Below are 22455 nucleotides of genomic sequence, written 5' to 3'. Positions count from 1 at the left end.
AGGTGTGAGCTACCATGGGTGACCTGACAAATGTTTTGAATCCTAGCTATCTGGAGGTGTTTTTTCTGGCTTCAGTGAGTCAGCATAACTGAATTTGATTTTTAGCTGTATTGTTTGGCCAGATTAGTTTGTGACTTCGTTATATGCCACCCAATTCCAACTATCTTCCCTTGAGTCCTTTTGCATATCTGTTCTTTTTCACTTGCTTGGGTATTACTACATTAAAGGTGACTCCAACCTTTTTTGTTGTTGTGGTGGTGGTTTGTTGAGACAGTCTTGCTCTGTCTGTTGCCCACTCTGGAGTGCAGTGGCATGATCACAGCTCACTGCAGCCTTGACCACTGGGGCTCAGGCAGTCCTCCTGCCTCAGCCTCCCAGGTAGTCGGGACTACAGGCATACGCCATCATGCCTGGATAATTTTTTTTTCTTTAATTTTTATTTTAGGTTTGGAGATGGATACATGTGAAGGTTTTTTTTTTGAGACGGAGTCTCGCTCTGTCACCCAGGCTGGAGTGCAGTGGCGCGATCTCGGCTCACTGCAAGCTCCGCCTCCTGGGTTTACGCCATTCTCCTGCCTCAGCCTCCCAAGTAGCTGGGACTACAGGCGCCCGCCACCATGCCCAGCTAATTTTTTTTGTATTTTAGTAGAGACAGGGTTTCACCGTGTTAGCCAGGATGGTCTCGATCTCCTGACCTCGTGATCCGCCCGTCTCGGCCTCCCAAAGTGCTGGGATTACAGGCGTGAGCCACCGTGCCCGGCTGTGAAGGTTTTTTTTGTGTGTGTAAAGGCAAGTTTATTAAGAAAGTAAAGGAGTAAAGAAAGGCTATTCCGTAGGCAGAGCAGTCACATGTGAAGGTTTGTTACATAGATAAACACGTGTCATGGGGGTTTGTTGTATATATTATTACATCACCCTGATATTAAGCCCAGTACCCAATAGTTACCTTTTCTGCTCCTCTCTCTCCTCCCACCCTCCCCTATCAAGTAGACCCCAGTGTCTGTTGTTTCTGTCTGTGTGTCCATAAGTTCTTACCATTTAGCTCCCAATTTTTGTAGTTTTTGTAGAGATGGGGTTTTGCCATGTTGCCCAGGCTGGTCTCAAATTCCTTTGCTTAAGGAATCTGTCTGTCTTGGCATCCCAAAGTGCTGGGATTACAGGCATGAGCCACTGTGCCTGGTCGACCCCAACCTTTTTTTTTTGAGATGGAGTCTCGCTTTGTTGTCCAGGCTGGAGTGCAGTGGCACCATCTCGGCTCACCGCAACCTTTGCCTCCCAGATTCAAGCGATTCTCCTGCCTCAGACCCCTGAGTAGCTGGGATTACAGGCATGCACCACCATGCGCAGCTAATTTTTGTATTTTTAGTAGAGACGGGGTTTCACCATGTTGGCCAGGCTAGTCTTGAACCCTGACCTCAGGTGATCCACCTGCCTCAGTCTCCCAAAGTGCTGGGATTACAGGTGTGAGCCACTGTGCCCGCCTACCCCAACCTTCTCATGTTTGTTTTGTCTTCCCAGCTATGGTCAGGATAGATGTGCTCTTCTGCAATCATTTAATATTCTTTCTTGACCCATATTTTGACCGTATTAGCATCCTTATTCTCCTCTAAAAATTTTAGGATTCTTTTTAGGAAATTAAATGGAAATTACATTCTTCTCAAGTAGAAAGGAAAAAGAAAAAAGTGAGATTACTGCCTTGACCTTCGTTCACAGGCTCTGCCACGTGGTAGCACAGTTTTCCTTCTCCAGCTGAGAGCCACAGTGCAGTGATTGGCCAAGTGGAGGCATGTTCTGGTATTTCTTCTCTAGTCTGGAGGCTTATAAAGGACTGTTTATGGTTTAGTGCCAAAATGTGAATTCCAAATTGTGGAGGAATTTTTTAGAAGTGATTAATCAGAACCATGTCTTTCTACTGTTTGGTGTTTAGGTCCCACGGATCATCCTGTGGCTGATGGTGGAGCTGGCTATCATCGGCTCAGATATGCAAGAAGTCATTGGCTCAGCCATTGCCATCAATCTTCTGTCTGTAGGAAGGTGAGGGGGTTTTTCTCTACAAAGTAATCAATGTTTTGGCCGGGCGCAGTGGCTCAAGCCTGTAATCCCAGCACTTTGGGAGGCCGAGACGGGCGGATCACGAGGTCAGGAGATCGAGACCATCCTGGCTAACACTGTGAAACCCCGTCTCTACTAAAAAATACAAAAAACTAGCCGGGCGAGGTGGCGGGCGCCTGTAGTCCCAGCTACTCGGGAGGCTGAGGCAGGAGAATGGCGTAAACCTGGGAGGCGGAGCTTGCAGTGAGCTGAGATCTGGCCACTGCACTCCAGCCCGGGCGACAGAGCGAGACTCCGTCTCAAAAAAAAAAAAAAAAAAAGAAAGTAATCAATGTTTTGCTGGATTTCAAAGCAGAGATAAAAACAAAAACCCAATTCATTTTTAAGTTTGAAGATTCAACTCAATTGTTATTTCTTCTGTGGAATCTTTCTGGAAACCATTTCTTCTCCCCTGGTAGATGTAGACTCTACATCTTCCATTTCCCATGATGAGTTATGCTTACCTTTATTAGAATGTGTGGCGTTTTGTATTGCAATTATTGATTTGTATGTTGTTTTATCCCACTAGATACTATCTTTTTTTTTCTTTTTTCTTTCTTTTTTTTTTTTTTTTTTTGAGACAGAGTCTTTCTCTGTCACCCAGGCTGGAGTGCAGTGGTGTGATCTTGGCTCACTGCAACCTCCGCCTCCCAGGTTCAAGGAATTCTCGTGCCTTAGCTTCTTGAGTAGCTGGGATTACAGGCGCCTGCCACCATGCCCAGCTAATTTTTGTATTTTTAGTAGAGACAGGGTTTCATCATGTTGGCCAGGCTGGTCTCTAACTTCTGACCTCAGGTTTAGGAATGCCCACCTCAGCCTCCCAAAGTGCTGGTATTACAGGTGTGAGCCACTACACCCGGCCCCCACTGGATACTATCTATCTAATCCTATAAAATTCTATCCATCTAACTCCATGAGGGTAAGACCCACACTTTTCAGCTTTGTATCCTAAGAGTGACATAGTAGGCTCTCAATTAAAGTTTAAATGAATGTAATTAAGTTGATGCTGTTACCTTACTTTACCCAAGGCCTGTTTTCTGCCATTGTCCCTCCTCCCTCAAGTCCTAGCTTCTCCAAGTGTTCTTTATCTGGAGAGCTGTTGGGAAGAGACTGTTTTTCAATGTTTCCTTTTTTTCTGTCTCTCTGACTTCCATATCTCATCTCTGACCTAGGATTCCTCTGTGGGGTGGCGTTCTCATCACCATTGCAGATACTTTTGTATTTCTCTTCTTGGACAAATATGGTAAGGAGAGTGGAAATGGGAGGGTCGAAGGAGCTGCTCTCTGTCATGTGGCAGATGGGGAAGTCTGCCTTCTCTGAGCTCACTGCTGCCTTTTTTCCTTTAGGCTTACGGAAGCTCGAAGCGTTTTTTGGCTTTCTCATCACTATTATGGCCCTCACATTTGGATATGAGGCAAGTGGTACAGGGTATTCATTAGCTTCTTAAAATAAGTTTTTGTGGGTTTTTTTTAGCCTTTTATTATAAAAGACAGTAATAATGCTAGTATGGTTCTGTTATAGTGGGTGTATCAACAAAAGCCAATTTATCCCTGGGCCAGTTTTGAAGGAATATGATCCATAGCAAACATTAGTATGCAGAAAGGCCTGCAGGGACTTCCAGGTTTAAAATGACTAGATATTTTAGGGCTTTCTAGACAAGATTCCTTGGTCCCAAGTTGACCATCTGACAACAGAACAGCCATGGATAGGGTTAATTAATGAGGGGTTTGCAGGGTTATTCTTGGCTGTTAACTTAGAGGAGTTCTGCTTTTGCTCATCCTGGTTTATGTTAATTGCAGCTTGAACTTTCCCAATATTAAAACAGTTAATGAATTATGTGAGATATCCTGGATATTTCCTGGTTTGTGCCTCAACCCAGAAACTCCTTACAGTCACTAACATTATTTGTAGTACTAGCACCTTTCTTTGTACAGTTCTTATAAACTGATTTCTGCTTACTGGTCTGGCTCTGGCTGAACTTTAAAAAATATATGTAATCTGGCCGGGCGCAGTGGCTCAGGCCTGTAATCCCAGCACTTTGGGAGGCCGAGACAGGCGGATCACAAGGTCAGGAGATCGAGACCATCCTGGCTAACACGGTGAAACCCCGTCTCTACTAAAAAATACAAAAAACTAGCCGGGCGAGGCGGCGGGCGCCTGTAGTCCCAGCTACTCGGGAGGCTGAGGCAGGAGAATGACATAAACCTGGGAGGCGGAGCTTGCAGTGAGCTGAGATCCGGCCACTGCACTCCAGCCTGGGCGACAGAGTGAGACTCCGTCTCAAAAAAAAAAAAAAAAAAAAAAAAAAAAAAAATATATATATATATATATGTAATCTATGGGTCGATTATGCCTCTTGGCCTAAGGCTTCCAAGAGAAATCCTGAACTGGGGAAAAATATATATGAGAGTGTTTAAGGATGAGCTCTTACTACATACGTACTAGTGGCAAACATCAAGTGATTTTTAAATGAACGTGGGTGAACAGAAATATGCTAAGTATGGATAATAAAAATTGATTCTATATTCTTTTTTAATTTTTAGATTTTTATTGATTATTTTTGAGACAGAGCGTTGCTCTGTCATGCAGGCTAGAGTGCAGTGGTATGATCTTGGCTTACTGCAACCTCTGCCTCCCAGGTTCAAGTGGTTCTTGTGCCTCAGCCTCCCAAGTAGCTGAGATTATAGGTGTGTACCACCATGCCTGTCTAACTTTTTGTATTTTTAGTAGAGATGGGGTTTCGCTATGTTGGCCAGGCTGGTCTTGAACTGCTGACCTCAAGTGATCTGCCCATCTTGGCCTCCCAGAGTGCTAGGATTTCAGGTGTGAGCCACCGTGCACAAGTCCCTTAGCAGCTTTTTCTTTTTTCTTTTCTTTTTTTTTTTTTTTTAGACGGAGTCTCGCTCTGTTGCCCAGGCTGGAGTGCAGTGGCCAGATCTCAGCTCACTGCAAGCTCCGCCTCCCGGGTTCCCGCCATTCTCCTGCCTCAGCCCCCCGAGTAGCTGGGACTACAGGCGCCGCCACCTTGCCCGGCTAATTTTTTGTGTTTTTAGTAGAGACGGGGTTTCGCCGTGTTAGCCAGGATGATCTCGATCTCCTGACCTTGTGATCCGCCCGTCTCGGCCTCCCAAAGTGCTGGGATTACAGGCTTGAGCCACCGCGCCCGGCCTTTTTTTTTTTTTTGAGATGGAGTCTCCCTCTTTTGCCCTGGCAGGAGTGCAGTGGCATGATCTCGGCTCACTGCAACTTTGGCCCCCAGGTTCAAGCGATTCTCCTGCCTCAGCCTCCCACATAGCTGGGATTACGGGTGCCTGCCACCATGCCTGGTTAATTTTTGTATTTTTCATAGAGACGGGGTTTCACCAAGTTTGCCAGGCTGGTCTTGAACTCCTGACCTCAGATGATCCACCTGCCTCAGCCTCCCAAAGTGCTAGGATTACAGGTGTAAGCCAAGGTGCCTGGCTTTTTTTTTTTTTTTGAGACAGAGTCTCACTCTGTTGCCTATGCTGGAGTTCAGTGGCACAATCTCAGCTCACTACAACCTCCTCCTCCTGGGCTCAAGTGATCCTTCCACCTCAGCCTCCCTAGTAGCTGGGACTATAGGTATACACCTCCACACCAAGGTAATTTTTGTAGAGATAAGGTTTCGTTGTGTTGCCAGGCTGCTGTTGAACTCCTGGGCTCAAACAATCTGCCTGCCTTGGTCTTCCAAAGTGCTGTGATTATAGGCATGAGCCACCACACCCAGCCCTTTCTTTAGAATATTAATTACGTATCATACACATATGTTTCATATATCTAAGATGTGATGTAAACTGTCTGGATACTCAGTCTTGAATTCTCTGGCCCCTGGTAGTAAGCCCCTTATGTTGCTTGGTCCTATGATGATCCTGTATTCCTCATTATCTTAGGTAGTTGCAGAAGAAAAGATTGTGGCCAGGTGTGGTGGCCTGTAATACCAGCACTTTGGGTGGCTGAGGTGGGAAGATTGCTTGAACTTGGGAGATTGAGGTTTCAGTGAGCTGTGCTCATGCCACTGCATTCCAGCCTGGGTGACGAGCAAGATCCTATCTCAAAAAATATAAAAATAAAGAAAGAAAGAAGAAGAAGAGGTTTTAAGGGGTAAGGGATGCTAACTGTTCCCTAGTACTGTGTTACTCCCCTGTTTCACGTTCCTGTAAAGGCTAATCATTGTTATGTTGGTATATAGTATGTTACAGTGAAACCCAGCCAGAGCCAGGTACTCAAGGGCATGTTCGTACCATCCTGTTCAGGCTGTCGCACTCCACAGATTGAACAGGCTGTGGGCATCGTGGGAGCTGTCATCATGCCACACAACATGTACCTGCATTCTGCCTTAGTCAAGGTGAGCAAGGCCCTTATCTCCTTCACCTCGTAGACAGTTCATGGGATCTTTTCCTTCAATTGCAAGGGACACAAAGTTAGTTTACAATTGTTAGGACATTGAAGGAGCAAGGTATTTTCCAAGGCTGGACATTTATAAACTCCATATACTTAGATGATATTTTTTATCACCAGATTGACCAGAGATTACTAACTGCATAAAGCAGGTGGGACTAAAGTTCTTTTTTTTTTTTTTAAATTGAGACAGAGTCTTGCTCTGTCACCTAGGCTGGAGTACGCGATCTCTGCTCACTGCAAACCTCTGCCTCCCGGGTTCAAGACATTCTCGTGCCTCAGCCTCCCGAGTACCTGGGATTACAGGCATGCACCACCACGCCTGGCTAATTTTTCTATTTTTAGTAGAGACATGGTTTCACCATGTTGGCCAGGCTGGGCTCGAACTCCTGAGCTCAAGTGATCCACCCGCCATGGCCTCCCAAAGTGCTGGGATTACAGGCGTGAGCCACTGCACCCAGCTGGGACTAAAGTTTTTCATAAAATGTCAGAAGTGCATCAAGTCTCTTGTGTTTAAATTTCAAAAGCTCAAGTGGGCTTATGGAGGTCAGGAGTAAAGAAGCCCAAACAGGCTTTTACCATCAGTATTATGTAATAGCTTGCTTAGACATTTCAGAAACCTTTATAAATAGGGATATGCACACCTTAGGACTGAAATCAGGTTGTTTTTATAGGTCAGTGGTCCTTCCAGCCACTGAGAGTAACTGAGAGCTCAGTAGTCATTTAGTGTCTGTTCCCTATTTGGGGAATGTACAGTTCAACGAAAGGGCATGAAGTTCTTTTTTCTCCCCCGATATGAAGTTCTTAATTGCTCAGTAACTAGGATGTAGGTGAGTGTTGGATCTCTCACATTTTGTCTGGTCAACTGTTTGTCCCCTAAATCTCTCAGCTGACTCCAAACTCCTGAAATGTTGCAAGGAAACTTGTTCTAACTGGTCAAAAAGTGACTGCTGTTGTTGTCATTCTAGTCTAGACAGGTAAACCGGAACAATAAGCAGGAAGTTCGAGAAGCCAATAAGTACTTTTTTATTGAATCCTGCATTGCACTCTTTGTTTCCTTCATCATCAACGTCTTTGTTGTCTCAGTCTTTGCTGAAGCATTTTTTGGGAAAACCAATGAGCAGGTGGTGAGTAAGCCGGGGTTATGGGTGGTGGTGAATATGAGGGTAAAGTGAAGACTGCAATGGGATGGGGAAGGAAAATACATCCTTCTAGTGTTAATGTTCAGGAAAAATAATCTGTAGCTTCACCTCTGCCCCCCAAAATCACCATGCACCAGTCAGAGTCTACAGTATGGGGGTAACCAAGCCTGGACCCTCTTTCTCAGCTTTTGTTTGGGAGTAGTCAACAAACAGAAAACAGAAACTGTGATGATGACAGACTTTGTCTTGTCATTTTGAATTCTGTATCAATCTTGATTTCTGATTACCTATGTAGTGTTTTTTTTGAGACGGAGTCTTGCACTGCCATCCAAGCTGGAGTGCAGTGGCACAATCTTGGCTCACTGCAACCTCCGCCTCCTGGGTTCAAGTGATTCTCCTGCCTCAGCCTCCTGAGTAGCTGGGATTACAGGTGCCTGCCACCATACCCAGCTAATTTTTTATAATTTTAGTAGAGATGGGGTTTCACCATGTTGGCCAGGCTGCTCTCAAACTCCTGACCTCAAGTGATCCGCCCACCTCGGCCTGTCAAAGTATAGGGATTACAGGTGTGAGCTCCTGTGCCTGGACTGCCTATGTAGTTTTGACCACCATTTGTTTCCCATCTGTGGAACCTCTGACTCCTCTGTCTGCTTTGACTGAGGATTCTATTCTGGGTGTTCTCTCATGTCTGAAGCCGCCTTCAGAGCCTCTCCTCCTGTAATCATTTAAAGTACCCCGGCGTTTGTACATTATTATCATGCACACTGTAACTCAGTGAAGATTTTTGATGACCTGTGGGTGTAGAAGGATTATAGAGGAAGATCCTAGATGACGTTGCTGCCAGTCTCTGCCCACATCACAGCATATATCCAGTGTTCAATGTTTTCCCTCCAGCCTACCTCTCATAGATGACTGTGTATGATATGTAGGAAAGCTCTTATTTGGTCCTTGCTTCTGAAACAAAAGTTGCTTTTGAACTGCTTTGGGTTCTAGGTTGAAGTCTGTACGAACACCAGCAGTCCTCATGCTGGCCTCTTTCCTAAAGATAACTCGACACTGGCTGTGGACATCTACAAAGGGGTAAGCATGTTTGGATTTGTGATCTTTGTTCCTGAATCATTTTTTTTAGCATAGTTTCTGGTCTTTTTTGTGACTTCACTTTAGATGTGAGCATATCTTCTCTGGAGTGTCATTTATTTCAGAACTCCAGACACCAGACAAGCATTTTGGATTAAATGGGAAGGAATAGAGGCTCAGTTGAAAAGAATGCATTATACAGGCCAGGTACGGTGGTTCACGCCTGTAATCCCAGCACTTTGGGAGGCTGAGGCAGGTGGATCACTTGAACTCAGGAGTTCAAGACCGGTCTGGCCAACATGGTGAAACCCTGTCTCTACTAAAAAAGAAATACAAAAATTAGCTGGGTGTGGTGGTGGGCACCTGTAATCTCAGCTACTCAGGAGGCTGAGGCAGGAGAATCGCTTGAACCTGGAAGGCAGAGGTTGCAGTGAGCCGAGATTGGGCCACTGCACTCCAGCCTGGGCGACAGAGTAAGACTATCTTTAAAAAAAAAAAAAGAAAAGAAAAGAAAAGAAAAAAATGATGCAGTATACACCCCAGCTTTTTTTTTTTTTTTTTTTTTTTTTTTTGAGACGGAGTTTCGTTCTTGTGCTGCCACGCCCGGCTACTTTTGTATTTTTAGTAGAGATGGGGTTTCTCTCCATGTTGGTCAGGCTGGTCTCGAACTCCTGACCTCAGGTGATCCACCCCCACTCGGCCTCCCAAAGTGCTGGGATTATAGGTGTGAGCCACCATGCCTGGCCTTGTTTTTTTTTTTTTTTTTGTAGAGTCAGGGTTTTTGCCTTGTTGCCCAGACTTGTTTCGAACTGCTGGGCTCAAGGGATTCTCCAACCCTGGCCTCCCAAAGTGCTGGGATTACAAGTGTGAGCCACCCCACCCAGCCCCAAGAAAGTGTTCTTAGTAAAGTGTTTTTACTGGAGTCTCTCGGTTCTTTTATGCTGGTTACATTGTGATCCTCCAACAGTAGAATATATGGTGTGTAGCATTTCCCAAATTTATTTGATATTTCCCTGTACTTCTATTGCCATTTTCCAGAATAGTGTGTAAAGGAATATAATTTGGGGAATGTGGTGTAGACCTCTTCTTTTTCTTTTTTTTTTTTTTAATATTTAAGATGGAGGTTTAGGAGCTTGGAGAAGAGGAAGGACTAGGCAGAGAAATGAAGGAACATCCAGTAAAGTTTAGATTGAAAGCTTCTAGAATGAGGTCAGGACTTGAGCCTAGCTACTGGCACAGTGCCCAGCACGGCACTTGGCGTGGGTGGTGCATAGCAAGGAAGAAGGGAGAAATGCCACAGGGAGCCGCTGTTTTGGATATTGTCTGAGCAGATTATTGACACAATCATATCCTTTATCTTGGCCTCTCACAGGGTGTTGTGCTGGGATGTTACTTTGGGCCTGCTGCACTCTACATTTGGGCAGTGGGGATCCTGGCTGCAGGACAGAGCTCCACCATGACAGGAACCTATTCTGGCCAGTTTGTCATGGAGGTATGTGCTGGTATAGGATAGAGGGAGATAATACAACCCTTTTGTTACTTCTTTTTTTTTTTTTGAGATAGAGTCTCACTCTTGTCACCCAGGCTGGAGTGTAATGGCGTGATCTCAGCTCACTGCAACCTCCATCTCCCAGGTTTGAGCAATTCTCCTGCTTCAGCCTCCTGAGTAGCTAGGATTACAGGCTCTGGCCACCACACCCGGCTAATTTTTTGTATTTTTAGTAGAGATGGGGTTTCACCGTGTTGGCCAGGCAGGTCTTGAACTCCTGACCTCAGGTGATCTACCCACCTTGGCCTCTCAAAGTGCTGGGATTACAGGCGTGAGCCACTGAGCCTGGCCCCTTTTGTCACTTCTCAATCCCATTCTTCTGAGGTCTCTCCTAAACCTCCCCAAAACTTTTGTTTCCTGTTGCAGACAGTCATCCTGCTCCTATGTTTTCTTCCAGGGATTCCTGAACCTAAAGTGGTCACGCTTTGCCCGAGTGATTCTGACTCGCTCTATTGCCATCATCCCCACTCTGCTTGTTGCTGTCTTCCAAGATGTAGAGCATCTAACAGGGATGAATGACTTCCTGAATGTTCTACAGAGCTTACAGGTGAGGAGGAAGCTGAGGAAACTCACATCCTAGTTATTCAGGTAGCATTATGTACTGCCCTTAGGTACCAAGCCTAGCTGGGTGCTGGGGGGATATTGAGAGGAAGGCAGAGGCATGGTTGTGGTCTGCAGTAAATGTATATGAAATCCTTGGCATCTAAAAGGATTATAGAAATGGTTTGGTTTTTTAAACCTGTTGAATGCGAACTACGAGCTTTACTTACACATGGAACACAAAATTGTAGTTCATTAATGCAAAGCAAACATTAAATGAACATATAGGACACTGTGCTAGGTCTTGTGGAGGTTAAAGAGACAAGTCATGTACAAAGGTTTGTGTGCTAGTTTAATGACAGCTCTACAGAATTCAGTGTAATGCCCAAAGCATGTTGGGATGATAGGAATAATTATTTCTCATGGAGTAGTTGAGGCAGCATTTATGTTTCCATTTCATTAATTGTGCTGTTCTCTAGGGTGATACAAGGACCCATAGTAATCCCATCTGATCTTCTTTCTTTTCCAGCTTCCCTTTGCCCTCATACCCATCCTCACATTTACGAGCTTGCGGCCAGTAATGAGTGACTTTGCCAATGGACTGTGAGTGTACTCTTCTTCGTTCCCAAAGGGGATGCTGATGTGGGGAAAGGGTATCTTCATGCAGTAGGCCAGTCAGACGTGAGACATAGAGGGAAGTGATATGCTTTGAGAGGTGATTGCTAACTGCTTCCTCTTTGGCTTAGAGAATGGCAACTGTGAATATAGTAAAGGAAGAGAAAGCACATCTTTCATTTGGAAGGGAAAGAAAGTTCAGCTTTTACAGCATAACTCTTCAGCTTCAGCCACGGAAGTTTGAGGCACCTTAATTCTTTGTTAAATGATCTTAACAAGAAAGGCGTAAGTTAGTACCTTTTATATATATCTTCAAAGGATATGAGGTATCTGAAGTGACTTGTTGCATTTCTGGGAACATTAATAAAATGACTCATTGCATTTCTAGGCCTTGTTGCATCTCTAGGGACTTAAATATTAGGGATTATTTGTTGGTGTCTTTTCCCCGCTCTTTCTCCCTATCAGTATCTAACTTTGGGTGATTTTAACTTAGACTTATGAAGAATCATTTTTTTTTTTTTTTTCAAATTAAGAACAGTTTTTCCATTCATTTTGAACTGCCTCTAATTCCCGTCCTGTTTACTCCACAGGATGCAGTTTCCTTTTCTGTCTGTGGCCAAGTTGGATTATTCCACCAGTGACTGTGCTGATTTCTTTTACAGAGGCTGGCGGATTGCAGGAGGAATCTTGGTCCTTATCATCTGTTCCATCAATATGTACTTTGTAGTGGTTTATGTCCAGGAACTAGGGCATGTGGCATTGTATGTGGTGGCTGCTGTGGTCAGCGTGGCTTATCTGGGCTTTGTGTTCTACTTGGTAAGTCCAGCCTGGAAGAGCAGGGGCATAGGTATCAGGGATGGTAGAGGTGGAGTTCACTGACATTCAGAAATGAACAGACCCAGGCTGGGCACAGTGGCTTATGCCTATAATCCCAGTACTTTGGGAGGCTGAGGCGGGAGGATTACTCGAGTCCAGGAGTTAGAGACCAATCTGGGCAACATAGTAAGACTCTATCTCCACAAAAAAAGAGAAATGAACAGACCCAAAATAGTACATAACAATCTACCTCCAGGTGATCGAGACAATTTATATGAAATTGTCAAATCCAGCTGTTTACAAAATAATATTTCTAACCATAAAATTCACTTTGGTTACGAAGATTTGTCATTTTTTCAATTTCTGTCACTTCTGTGGTTTCCATTCTTAGTAATTCCTAACAAGAGAGTACAGTATGTTTGAGGAACTAAAAGAAGGGTAGCAGTACAGAGAATGGAGGACAGTACAAAACAGAGGTAGAGAATGGGGCATGCAGTGTGATTTAGAGATTCGGGGTGGGACACATGCGGCACACAGCCCCCCTCAGCTCCATCACTTACTAGCTGTCCAAGCAAATAAGTAAATAGTGATAATCTTTCCTTGACTCTCATTCTAGAGTCATTTTTTAAAAATCGTGGTTATAAAACTATAGCTACATGAAAAAGTATGTAAAATTTATATTCCAATTATAAAAAAATTTTTTTAAAGTCTAGAATTATATAAAAATGGCAATATAATTTGTTGTAGGAAGGTAGGATTATAGATATATTCTCTATTTTCCAAATCGTCTTTAACATTGCTTATATTAATGAAAAACAGCCAAAATAACAACAGATCCATTTCCCTGTTCTGTATAGGTTTCTTTGAAAAAACACAGGAGTTGGGGATAAGGAATAGCAGAATTTATATCATTTTTGCTGCAGAGAATGGCTAAAGATGGAGGCTGGAAACCTGCTGTTAACCTCTAGAACACTTCCCCACACCAGTGTGCCACACGTTAGATACTTTATTGAGAAAATTACTTCAGTAAATGTTGAAAAATTATTTCCTAGATTGATATATCTCTTCTTTTTTTCTTCCTGATAAACTTTGGGCACACAAAGACTGTACTGATCCTGTGATCTAGGAACTTAACTTCAAGGAAAACCAAGTAACTGAGTATATCCTTGACAGGAATTGTTTTTAAAAATTCACTATAGAAGTTAGGGGTATCCTTTCGTAATGCAAATTGGATATGAAGGTGCCAGTTTGTTCTCAGTCAGCCTAAGGCTAATGAGCTTGTTGAAGACCCATTATTATTATTATTTTTGAGATAGAGTTTTTCTCTGTTGCTGAAGCTGGGGTATAGTGGCATGATCTTAGCTCACTGCAACCTCTGCCTCCTGGGTTCAAGCAATTCTCCTGCCTCAGCCTCCTGAGTAGTTGGGACTACTGCCACATGCTACCACGCCTGGCTAATCTTTGTATTTTTAGTAGAGATGGGTTTCACCATGTTGGCCAGGCTGGTCTCAAACTCTTGACCTCAGGTGATCCACCCACCTCAGCCTCCCAAAGTGTTGGGATTACAGGTGTGAGCCACTGCCTCTGGCCTGAAGGCCTATTTTTAGAGGAGAGGGCTGATTCTAGAGTGGATTACTGCTGTTTAGCTTCAAAACAGGAACTTCATAGAGCAGCTTAGGAGACTACACCAATTGTATTAGTCTGTTAGTCATTCTCCTCATCATGGGGAGGACTGAGGAAAAGTGGACTTCCGAGAACTTATAGTTGGATAAAAGAAACAAACAACAGGCTGGAGGAGGTGGCTCATGTGTATAATTTCAGTGCTTTGAGAGGCCGAGCCAGGAGGATTACTTGAGGTTAGGAGTTTTAGACCAGCTTGAGAAATAGCAAGACACCTTGTCGCTACAAAAAAAATTAAATTAGCTGGGCATGGTGATGTGCGTCTGTAATCCTGGCAACTCAGGAGACTGAAAAGGGAGGATTGCTTGAGCCCAGGAATTCGAGGCTTCAGTGAGGTATGATTGCACCACTATACTCCAGCCTGAGCAATAGAGGGAGACCTTGTCTCTAAAACGCAAAATAATGATAAAGATTAAAAAAAAAAAAGGAAAACCACAGACACAAAGCAGTAAGAACAGAGAAATTCAATATTAAAAATAATATGGACAAACTTTGTTGAGGAAGGCAGATGATTTTTTGAAAGGGGGGCGGGGTTGAGAGAATGACTTGCGCTACCCTTGGTGGTAGATGGGCACAGCTGGATGTTCAAGGAAGGGAGCAGATTTGCATTTGAGAAGTGCTGTGTGAGCAGTCATGGCTTTTCAAAGAGCCTGGTGAGTGATGACCATGTTTTGTCTTTCAGGGTTGGCAATGTTTGATTGCACTGGGCATGTCCTTCCTGGACTGTGGGCATACGGTAAGCATCTCTAAAGCCCTGCTGACAGAAGAAGCCACCCGTGGCTACACTAAATAACACTGGATTAGTCTGTCTTCTGCAGGTAGCCATCAGAGCCAGTGTGTTTCTATGGTTTACTGTGTGAACATAGCCAAAAGTATGTGCCGTTGCACAGACTGCATTTATGACTCAACCGTTGGTTGGAAAAGACTTTGTTTCATGTATGCTTGAAAGATGGAATTATTTTTTTCTTCCTGACCTCGTAACCTTGGAACTGGACTAGGGTGGGATCTTTGAAAAGCTGACATTTGCTGCTATCATTCCAACACTAAGTGCTTAAGTAGTTGCCCAAAGGCTAGCTCAATTTATCCTTGGGAGAGACAAGGATATGCATGGTTCTTAACCAGGCTATATGTTAAAAAAAAAAAATTGGAAAATGTAATACATTTTTTATTATTCAAACTACAGAATGAGTATGCAAGTTTTATTTATCAAAATGTAATGGATTTTTAAAGGCTGAGAAATTTTCCTTATACATACCTTTTCAATTATTTTAATTATACAAAATTCTCAATTAGAATAGCTTCATCCATATGAAATATAAAATTAAGAGACACCCTGCTCTATCAGGCTTAAGGTTCTTTGAACTTATTTCCACTTTAATTTCTCAATGGACGTTAAGAGGGGTGAGAAAACAAAGAAGGGGAAAAACTGACAACTAGCAAAACCTAGCACCACATCGCTAGGTGGTGCTTACTAACTACCTTCTCAGGATTTTCCTCAGATTGAAAAGCTTATGAGGATTTCTTGGGAGTCTTAATAACCTGCCTGTTAGTGTAGAGCTTTCCTGATGATATTTACTCTTGAGCACACGTAGTTGTAAAACCTTCACTTTCCTTCTCCAGGAGGGTGGTGATAGAAAAAGATGGTAGTATTTATGAACTGATGTTCTCATGAAATGTTGAGGGTGGGGAGAAAAGACTTTAAGGGGGAAGGAGAGCCGTCTATTTTGTTCCTAAAGGCCACCTCTCACCAGAATCGTCATGTTTTTCTGATGCACCACTCTGCTTCACGCCCGAGATGACTTGCAAGGCAATCTCAGGAGCTGTGGACTTAACGGTTGCAAAGCACACTGTCTTTCTCAGCATTCTCCGCAAGTCAGTAGGTGTCAGTATGGTTGCAAAGTTCACTGTCTCAGCAAGGTTGAACTGGGCTGCCTCTCTACAGCTGTTTCCTCAGAGGGAAAAATCTTGAGACCAGATGGTGGAGCTCTGGAGTCAGAGGAAATGGGTGTCTTCAGCGTGAAGCTGCTGCTTTTACTTCAGCCACTTCTGATATTTTTTCAGACCGAGCCTGAGATTGTGTGATTATCTCAAATCAAATCACTTTGATGGAGATAAATAATCAAAACTGTTTTACAGCCATTGACTTGGTGAGAACAGTAATGGGAAATGGTGTTGAAGGACTTCTCGTTTTTGGAGCTTTCCTTCCAGAGTCCTGGTTGATTGGCGTTCTCTGTTCATCTGAGCCCCCAAAAGCGTTATTACTGATATTTGCACACAGTCAAAAAAGCACAGACTGGATGGATGGTCATAAGGCATTTAAGGGTACACTGCTGTGTTTCACTGACCATATATTTTTCTTAGCCCCTCAAGTAATATAGCACAGAGTCATGAATGACAATTCCCCTAACCATTCCTCTTCATATCTGCCTCTTCCCCTTACCATTGTAATTCCCCAAACTGGTCATAAAGGTGCTCTGTGAAGATATTGGGGACTGACATCTTAAGCTCTCACCTGGCTGCAGTAGGAAAGGCCAAACTGACAAAAAAAAATAAATTATTTATAAAGATGATATGGTAAAATGTACCTTTGCCCTGGGTCGGGGTGGGTCCAGTCAGTCTCAGATTTATAAGCATTTAGGAGCCTAGGTAAAAGCTGCTAGTATTCTTTTAAAAGTTATATATATGACTTGCAATGATAGAAAACTCCTTCCAATTAAATGGCATTTTATAATATTATGTGTGTACTTCACAGTGTTAAAAATACCCTCATACCTTATTGCATTTGATCCTCATAGAGAGAAAGTGCATTTTAACCAGTACTCTGGGTGCAATAAACAATACGTAAGAAATTTAAGCATATCCAGTGAGCATATCCAATTCCAGCATATCCAGTGAGTTTTGGCAGTGTGTTTATGTGGAATGTTTAAGGATACACAATTGTACTTTATATAAATTGATTCTTGTTCTCCTTAAATGTGACATGAAATAACTGTGCTGCTACATTATACTGGAAATTAACAAGGGAAAAGGGAAGAGCTCTTGGCTCCCTTGAGGTTCTGCTAGTGGTGTTAGGAGTGGTTACAACTGAGCTTTTAGTAACCATTTAACCATATGTAAACTTGGTTTCTAATTAAAAAAAATTTTCTTTTTCCAATTTGGTTTCCTGGGTATTTTTTTAACCCTGAAATAATTTATTAATAGGGTTTCAACAACTTTGATACAAAAATACTGAACCAGCAACTACCACCTGGAATGGCACACTAAGTCCACACTGTTAGGATTTTCTCCTTAGAAAGGATAGAGAAATAAATGGATTTAGTCCTCAGAAGGCTTGGATTAATTGCAGATACCAGGACATTAATTTCCCTTTACCCACTTAGTCAAATAGTTTTACACAGCTAAAGGTCACATCATTACCATGTTTAAACTTGGGAAAAAAAATTTTATTCTGCTTTTCTCTAAGCTGAATATTTTCTACCTATAGTTTATTTCACTGTTTCACTTTTACATTCTATATGTGCTGCCAATGAAAATTACTATTTGAAGAGAAACCAAACTCGTTTAGCTTAAAGATCAAGGAACATTTTGGCAGGCCTGATATAAATGGAAATATTGCCATCATTTATTAAAAACAAAGGCAGAGCTCAGGCACAGTGAACTTTACTAGACACATGACAGGAAAACTTGAGTCAGCAGTTGATTTGTCCCAGGCGTGTCACCAGAACTTCATTTTCCCTTTCTCTGTTGTAAACCTTCCCTGTAAGTAACACAGTGGAATTTATCTAGGAAGAATTTTGTTCTCCATGTTGTCCTTCCTCATTTAGTGCCCTCCTTACTTTGGATTTAATTTCAGAACTAAAATAGGATGCAAAACAATGTGAGGATCCTGTTTGGAAACATTTCCTTTAGCTCTGCCCTCTGGAATACCTTCTGCTTCTTCATTGGTAGGACCAGTGATTCTAAATGTGTCAGTGTCTCTCAGCCCCTTAGCTTATGAATGTATAATGGCTCACTCAGTACTGTGTTCTAAGACCGGCCTGAACACTTGTACTATCTCATTTAATCCTTGTAACAACAAGAGGATCAGCCTATATGTAGATGAGTCAACTGGAAGGCCAAAAGTAACTTGCCCATATTTACATTACTAATGAAATGCACAGTTGGCATTTGAACTCACATAGCTTAACTCCAGAATCCATGTTTTCATTCCCAAACTATCCTGTATCATATGTAGTATACCCTTCATGTTGGGTTGTCGCCAAGCTTTATTGTTTATCAGCACAAGGAACATAACACACTGAAGCATTTGTTTCATACTCTGATTAGTGTTAGAATATGCATTAGCCAGAAGTTGCCAACTGGTAGATTTTGGTCCCTGTGCAGAATTTTAAAAGTAAGCTCGAATGCTTTTGGCAAGTGTAGAGAATGGACAGGGTCCTCTATGGTCCTATCCCAGCAATAGCCAAGAGTTACTAGTTGAAAAGTTCACTCATTTGTATTAGCTGTCTGCCCATGGAAGTATTTTAACCCATTCCCAGGCCATTTATTCTCATTTCTCAGTGTCTCAGAACAATATAACAAACATCTCCAATGAAGGTAGTCTATCAACTAAGTCATCTAAGTGACACTCTGTGGGCATCACAGTTCTAATACTGCAACCCTTGCTTACTACATATTGAAGAAGCCTACCACCGTTGCTCACTTGGGAAAGGCTTCAATGAATTGTCAGTATATTTAATTGCTATTATTTACTTAAGCCTGAATTAAGCAAGCTGATGTCTGAAGAGCTGTTTCCATGTCGTAAAGCCAGTGTAATATAGTGTTTTCCTAGCCCACTAGTTGGAAATAGTTTTATCTTGGGCATCATTTGGTCTAATCTGTCTTCACACAGTCATCACAACAAGCCTGTGAGGTTACACACGACAGTTTATATGTGTTAAATATATGTGCTGAAGACTAACACGAGATAGTATACTGGTATACTTGGCATTTTTTTTTTTTTTTCTGAGATGGAGTCTAGCTTTGACACCCAGGCTGGAGTGCAGTGGTGCGATCTTGGCTCACTGCCACCTCTGCCTCCCAGGTTCAAGCAGTTCTCCTGCCTCACCCGCCTGAGTACTCTCACCACCATGCCTGGCTAATTTTTTTTTTTTTTTTTTTAAGACAGAGTCTCACTCTGTTGCCCAGGCTGGAGTGCAGTGGTGCGATCTCAGCTCACTGCAACCTCCACTTCCCAGGTTCAAGCGATTCCCCTGCCTCTGCCTCCCAAGTAGCTGGGACTACAGGCGCACACCACTAAGCCCAGCTAATCTTTGTATTTTTACAGATGGGGATTTACTATGTTGATCAGGCTGGTCTTGAACTCCTGACCTTGTGATCTACCCACCTCAGCCTCCCAAAGTGCTGGGATTACAAGTGTGAGCCACTGCTCCTGGATAATTTTTGTATTTTCAGTAGAGCCAGGGTTTTACCATGTTGATCAGGCTGCTCTCAAACTACTGACCTCAAGTGGTCTGCCTGCCTTGGCCTCCCAGAGTGCTGGGATTACAGGTGTGAGCCACTGTCCCTGGCTGTACTTGGCATTTTCAAATGTAGCATTTATTCACATTTTACAAATAAGTAGAATAAGGCTCCAAAAGTATATGTGACATGCTGAAGGCCGTAGGAAATGGTAGAGTTAAGGGCTTGAACCCAACTCCAGTGCCTTTCTATTATGCTAAAATAGGGATAGTTGCTGCCAATAAATTTATAATCTGCATTCAGCGTTAACTTAGAGGTTGTTGGTGCCAAAGGATAACAATAAAAGCTCTAAGTAATAACAGTAGGGCTAAAATGAAACTCAAAGTTGTTCCAAGGTGTATTCGAGGAAGAGAAAAAGTAAAAAGAAATAACTTCATAGCCAGCCTAGGAAACATGGCAAAACCCTGTCTACAAAAAAATTAGCTGAGTGTGGTGGCACACACCTGTAGTCCCAGCTACTTGGGAGGCTGAGATGGGAGGAAGGCTGAAGCCCAGGAGGTAGAGGTTGCAGTGAGCCAAGATTGTATCATTGGCACTCCAGCGTGGGTGACATAGTGAGACCTTGTCTCTGCAAAAAAAATAATAACCGCACAGGTCCCAACACAAACCATCTAGACTCGGTTCTTTAGGAGCGGAGTCTGGAATTGTGTGTTGTTTTTTTTTTTTTGAGATGGAGTCTCGCTCTGTCACCCAGGCTGGAGTGCAGTGGTACAATCTCAACTCACTGCAACCTCTGCCTCCCGGGCTCAAGTGATTCTCCTGCCTCAGCCTCCTGAGTAGCTGGGATTACAGGCATGCGCCACCATGGCCTGCTAATTTTTGTATTTTTAGTCAAGGAGGGGTTTCGCCATGTTGGCCAGGCTGGTCTTGAACTTCTGACCTCAGGTGATCCACGCGCCTCAGCCTTCCACAGTGCTGGGATTACAGGCATCAGCCACCGGGCCCAGCTGGGAATTGTGTTTTAAAAGCAGCTTCGGTGATTCTTATTCAGCCTGGCAAACATATGGGACCCATAGGTCATCTTTCTCCCTCTTAGTACATGCCATTATGTTTTTGTTTTTTAAATGAAAGACTTTTCTCTGCTCCAGTGCCAAAGGATAATAGGGCTAAGGATTGAAACCATTGGAAATTTGATTTCTAATTCACACAGTAGTAAAATACAAAAGCATTCTGCATGTTTGTTCTTATCCTGATTTGCAGCACCCATCCTGAGGCAGACTGTGTCACAAGAATAGTCAGAGTGCTAATTTTGCTGAGGACATTTGGTACCATCTTAGTCCTTAACTATTTCAGCTCCTACCTGTTATTTTGCATATCAGAAACCATTCATGTATGTATCTGTAAGCCATTTCTTTTCTGAAATAAAAATCAACATAGCAGTACAGAAAAAAGGCCTAAATTGATGTGCTAATTATAGGTACTTAAATGCTGATTTCAATAAATACGTGAAAATCAGTCTAACCCTCTTCCATCTTTTTTTCCTTAGTGCCATCTGGGATTGACAGCTCAGCCTGAACTCTATCTTCTGAACACCATGGATGCTGACTCACTTGTGTCTAGATGACTGACAGCCTGAGAGACTCTATGAGAACACGTTTTTCTAAGCCCTTTTTGTGCCAGGTGTCCTGTTAACATCTCTGTTAGTTCAGAGGTGAGTTTTGTTCAGACGTTTTGAACAAAAGGCAAAGATTTCCTCATGGGAAGGGTGTTCAAAACTGACAGCTATAAATGTAGGTCAGAGACCACCCACCTCACAACAGTCTTACACTCCCAGAGTTAAACAATTGGCCTCTGAGAGCCACACACCCCTATGGGCTTGTGTCTTGGACTCTGGGATTTAAAAGATATATATGTATATATATTTATGTAAACCTGAGCATCTCAGTTTGGGTAGAGTTTTAAGGTTATATGACACTGATAGAGCTTTTGTATTTTTTTTTTTTTAATATTGTTTCGATATATCAGATATTTGTTTTGTCTGGATCACAAGTGAGAAAGGAAAGAGAATAATGCTCTTCTTCACAATGAACCGGTCAAATTGACTATCTTGTAAAGTGATATTTTACTGTGTCAGTTAAATTTCACTTTGATTTTAATCAACCAGATTATATCCTTTGTATCTACTGATATTAACACATCATATTAACACATCGTTTCTTAAAAAACATTTCTTCTATTTGGCAATCATAGTTAACGCTGGTTATCAGCCTGTTTTGTAATTATTGTCTTTGTTGTCACTTTTCTTGAATTGTTTTCTAGCCATTAAACAGATATGAAGGCATTTGCCAAAGAGCTTTAATACCCAGTAACAAGATCCAGAAACCACACTTTAACCAGTGATCAGTTTTCCCTGCTGCATTGTAACTCAGCTCATTCTGGCATTCAGGTTTTAGGCAGAAAAAGAAGAAACTTCTAACATTTAACTTGTAAGTCCTGACATAAGATAGTGAAGATATTTATCTTCCTTCTAACATTTGTATAGTCTGCCAGTGTATTTTCTTCCCACTCTTCCCATTAACATAGCAAACACCATTTCTAGATCCAAAGTCTATTTCTAGGAGTGGCTAATATTTGTATTGTTGAATCTCCTAGGGAATGCTAAACGTTTCACTTTAAAATACCTATTTATACCAAGTGGCATGAGATTAGTACTAGAATGAGATTTGGAAGATTAGTCCACATATCACAAACTGCTTGCCTACATGTAGAGATTTTTTTTTTCACCCACCTTCCTAAACAGGAAGTTGTTTCCTTAATTCTTTTTGTTTTTGTTGTTGTTGTTGTTTATTGTTGTTTTTTTGAGACAGAGTCTTGCCCTGTTGCCCAGGTGGGAGTGCAATGACGTGATCTCAGTTCACTGTAACCTCTACTTCCCGGCTTTAAGTGATTCTCCTCCTTCAGCCTCCTGAATAGCTCGGATTACAGGCATCACATTTTTAGTAGAGATGGGGTTTCACCATGTTGCCCAGGCTGGTCTCAAACTGCTGACCTCAAGTGATCTGCCTG

General features: G+C 42.6%; 2 protein-coding genes across 9 annotated transcripts in view; one reads left to right on the top strand and one right to left on the bottom strand.

Moving 5' to 3' along the window:
- The window catches only part of SLC11A2 (solute carrier family 11 member 2), a 51664-nt gene extending 29934 nt beyond the window's left edge, over positions 1-21730 (top strand). For 5 of the 8 annotated variants that reach the window (XM_050748725.1, XM_050748727.1, XM_050748728.1 and 2 more), the window contains 12 exons: positions 1928-2034; positions 3264-3334; positions 3438-3505; positions 6302-6457; positions 7479-7637; positions 8646-8732; positions 10102-10221; positions 10676-10825; positions 11348-11421; positions 12024-12249; positions 14612-14665; positions 20936-21730. In XM_050748725.1, coding sequence (XP_050604682.1) covers positions 1928-2034; positions 3264-3334; positions 3438-3505; positions 6302-6457; positions 7479-7637; positions 8646-8732; positions 10102-10221; positions 10676-10825; positions 11348-11421; positions 12024-12249; positions 14612-14665; positions 20936-21013 — 1350 coding nt within the window. In that variant the 3' untranslated portion in view covers positions 21014-21730. The remainder of the gene's footprint in view (positions 1-1927; positions 2035-3263; positions 3335-3437; positions 3506-6301; positions 6458-7478; positions 7638-8645; positions 8733-10101; positions 10222-10675; positions 10826-11347; positions 11422-12023; positions 12250-14611; positions 14666-20935) is intronic. The other 3 variants (XM_050748726.1, XM_050748731.1, XM_050748732.1) reach the window with 1 other exon arrangement.
- Positions 1-22455, bottom strand: part of DAZAP2 (DAZ associated protein 2) — a 426196-nt gene that overhangs the window by 252123 nt on the left and 151618 nt on the right. The window lies entirely within an intron of this gene.

This window comes from Macaca thibetana, chromosome 11 (assembly GCF_024542745.1).
Source record: "Macaca thibetana thibetana isolate TM-01 chromosome 11, ASM2454274v1, whole genome shotgun sequence".
Lineage (NCBI taxonomy): Eukaryota > Metazoa > Chordata > Mammalia > Primates > Cercopithecidae > Macaca > Macaca thibetana.
The sequence above is the reverse complement of the archived record's forward strand: the minus strand, read 5'-3'. Positions and strand labels throughout refer to the sequence as shown.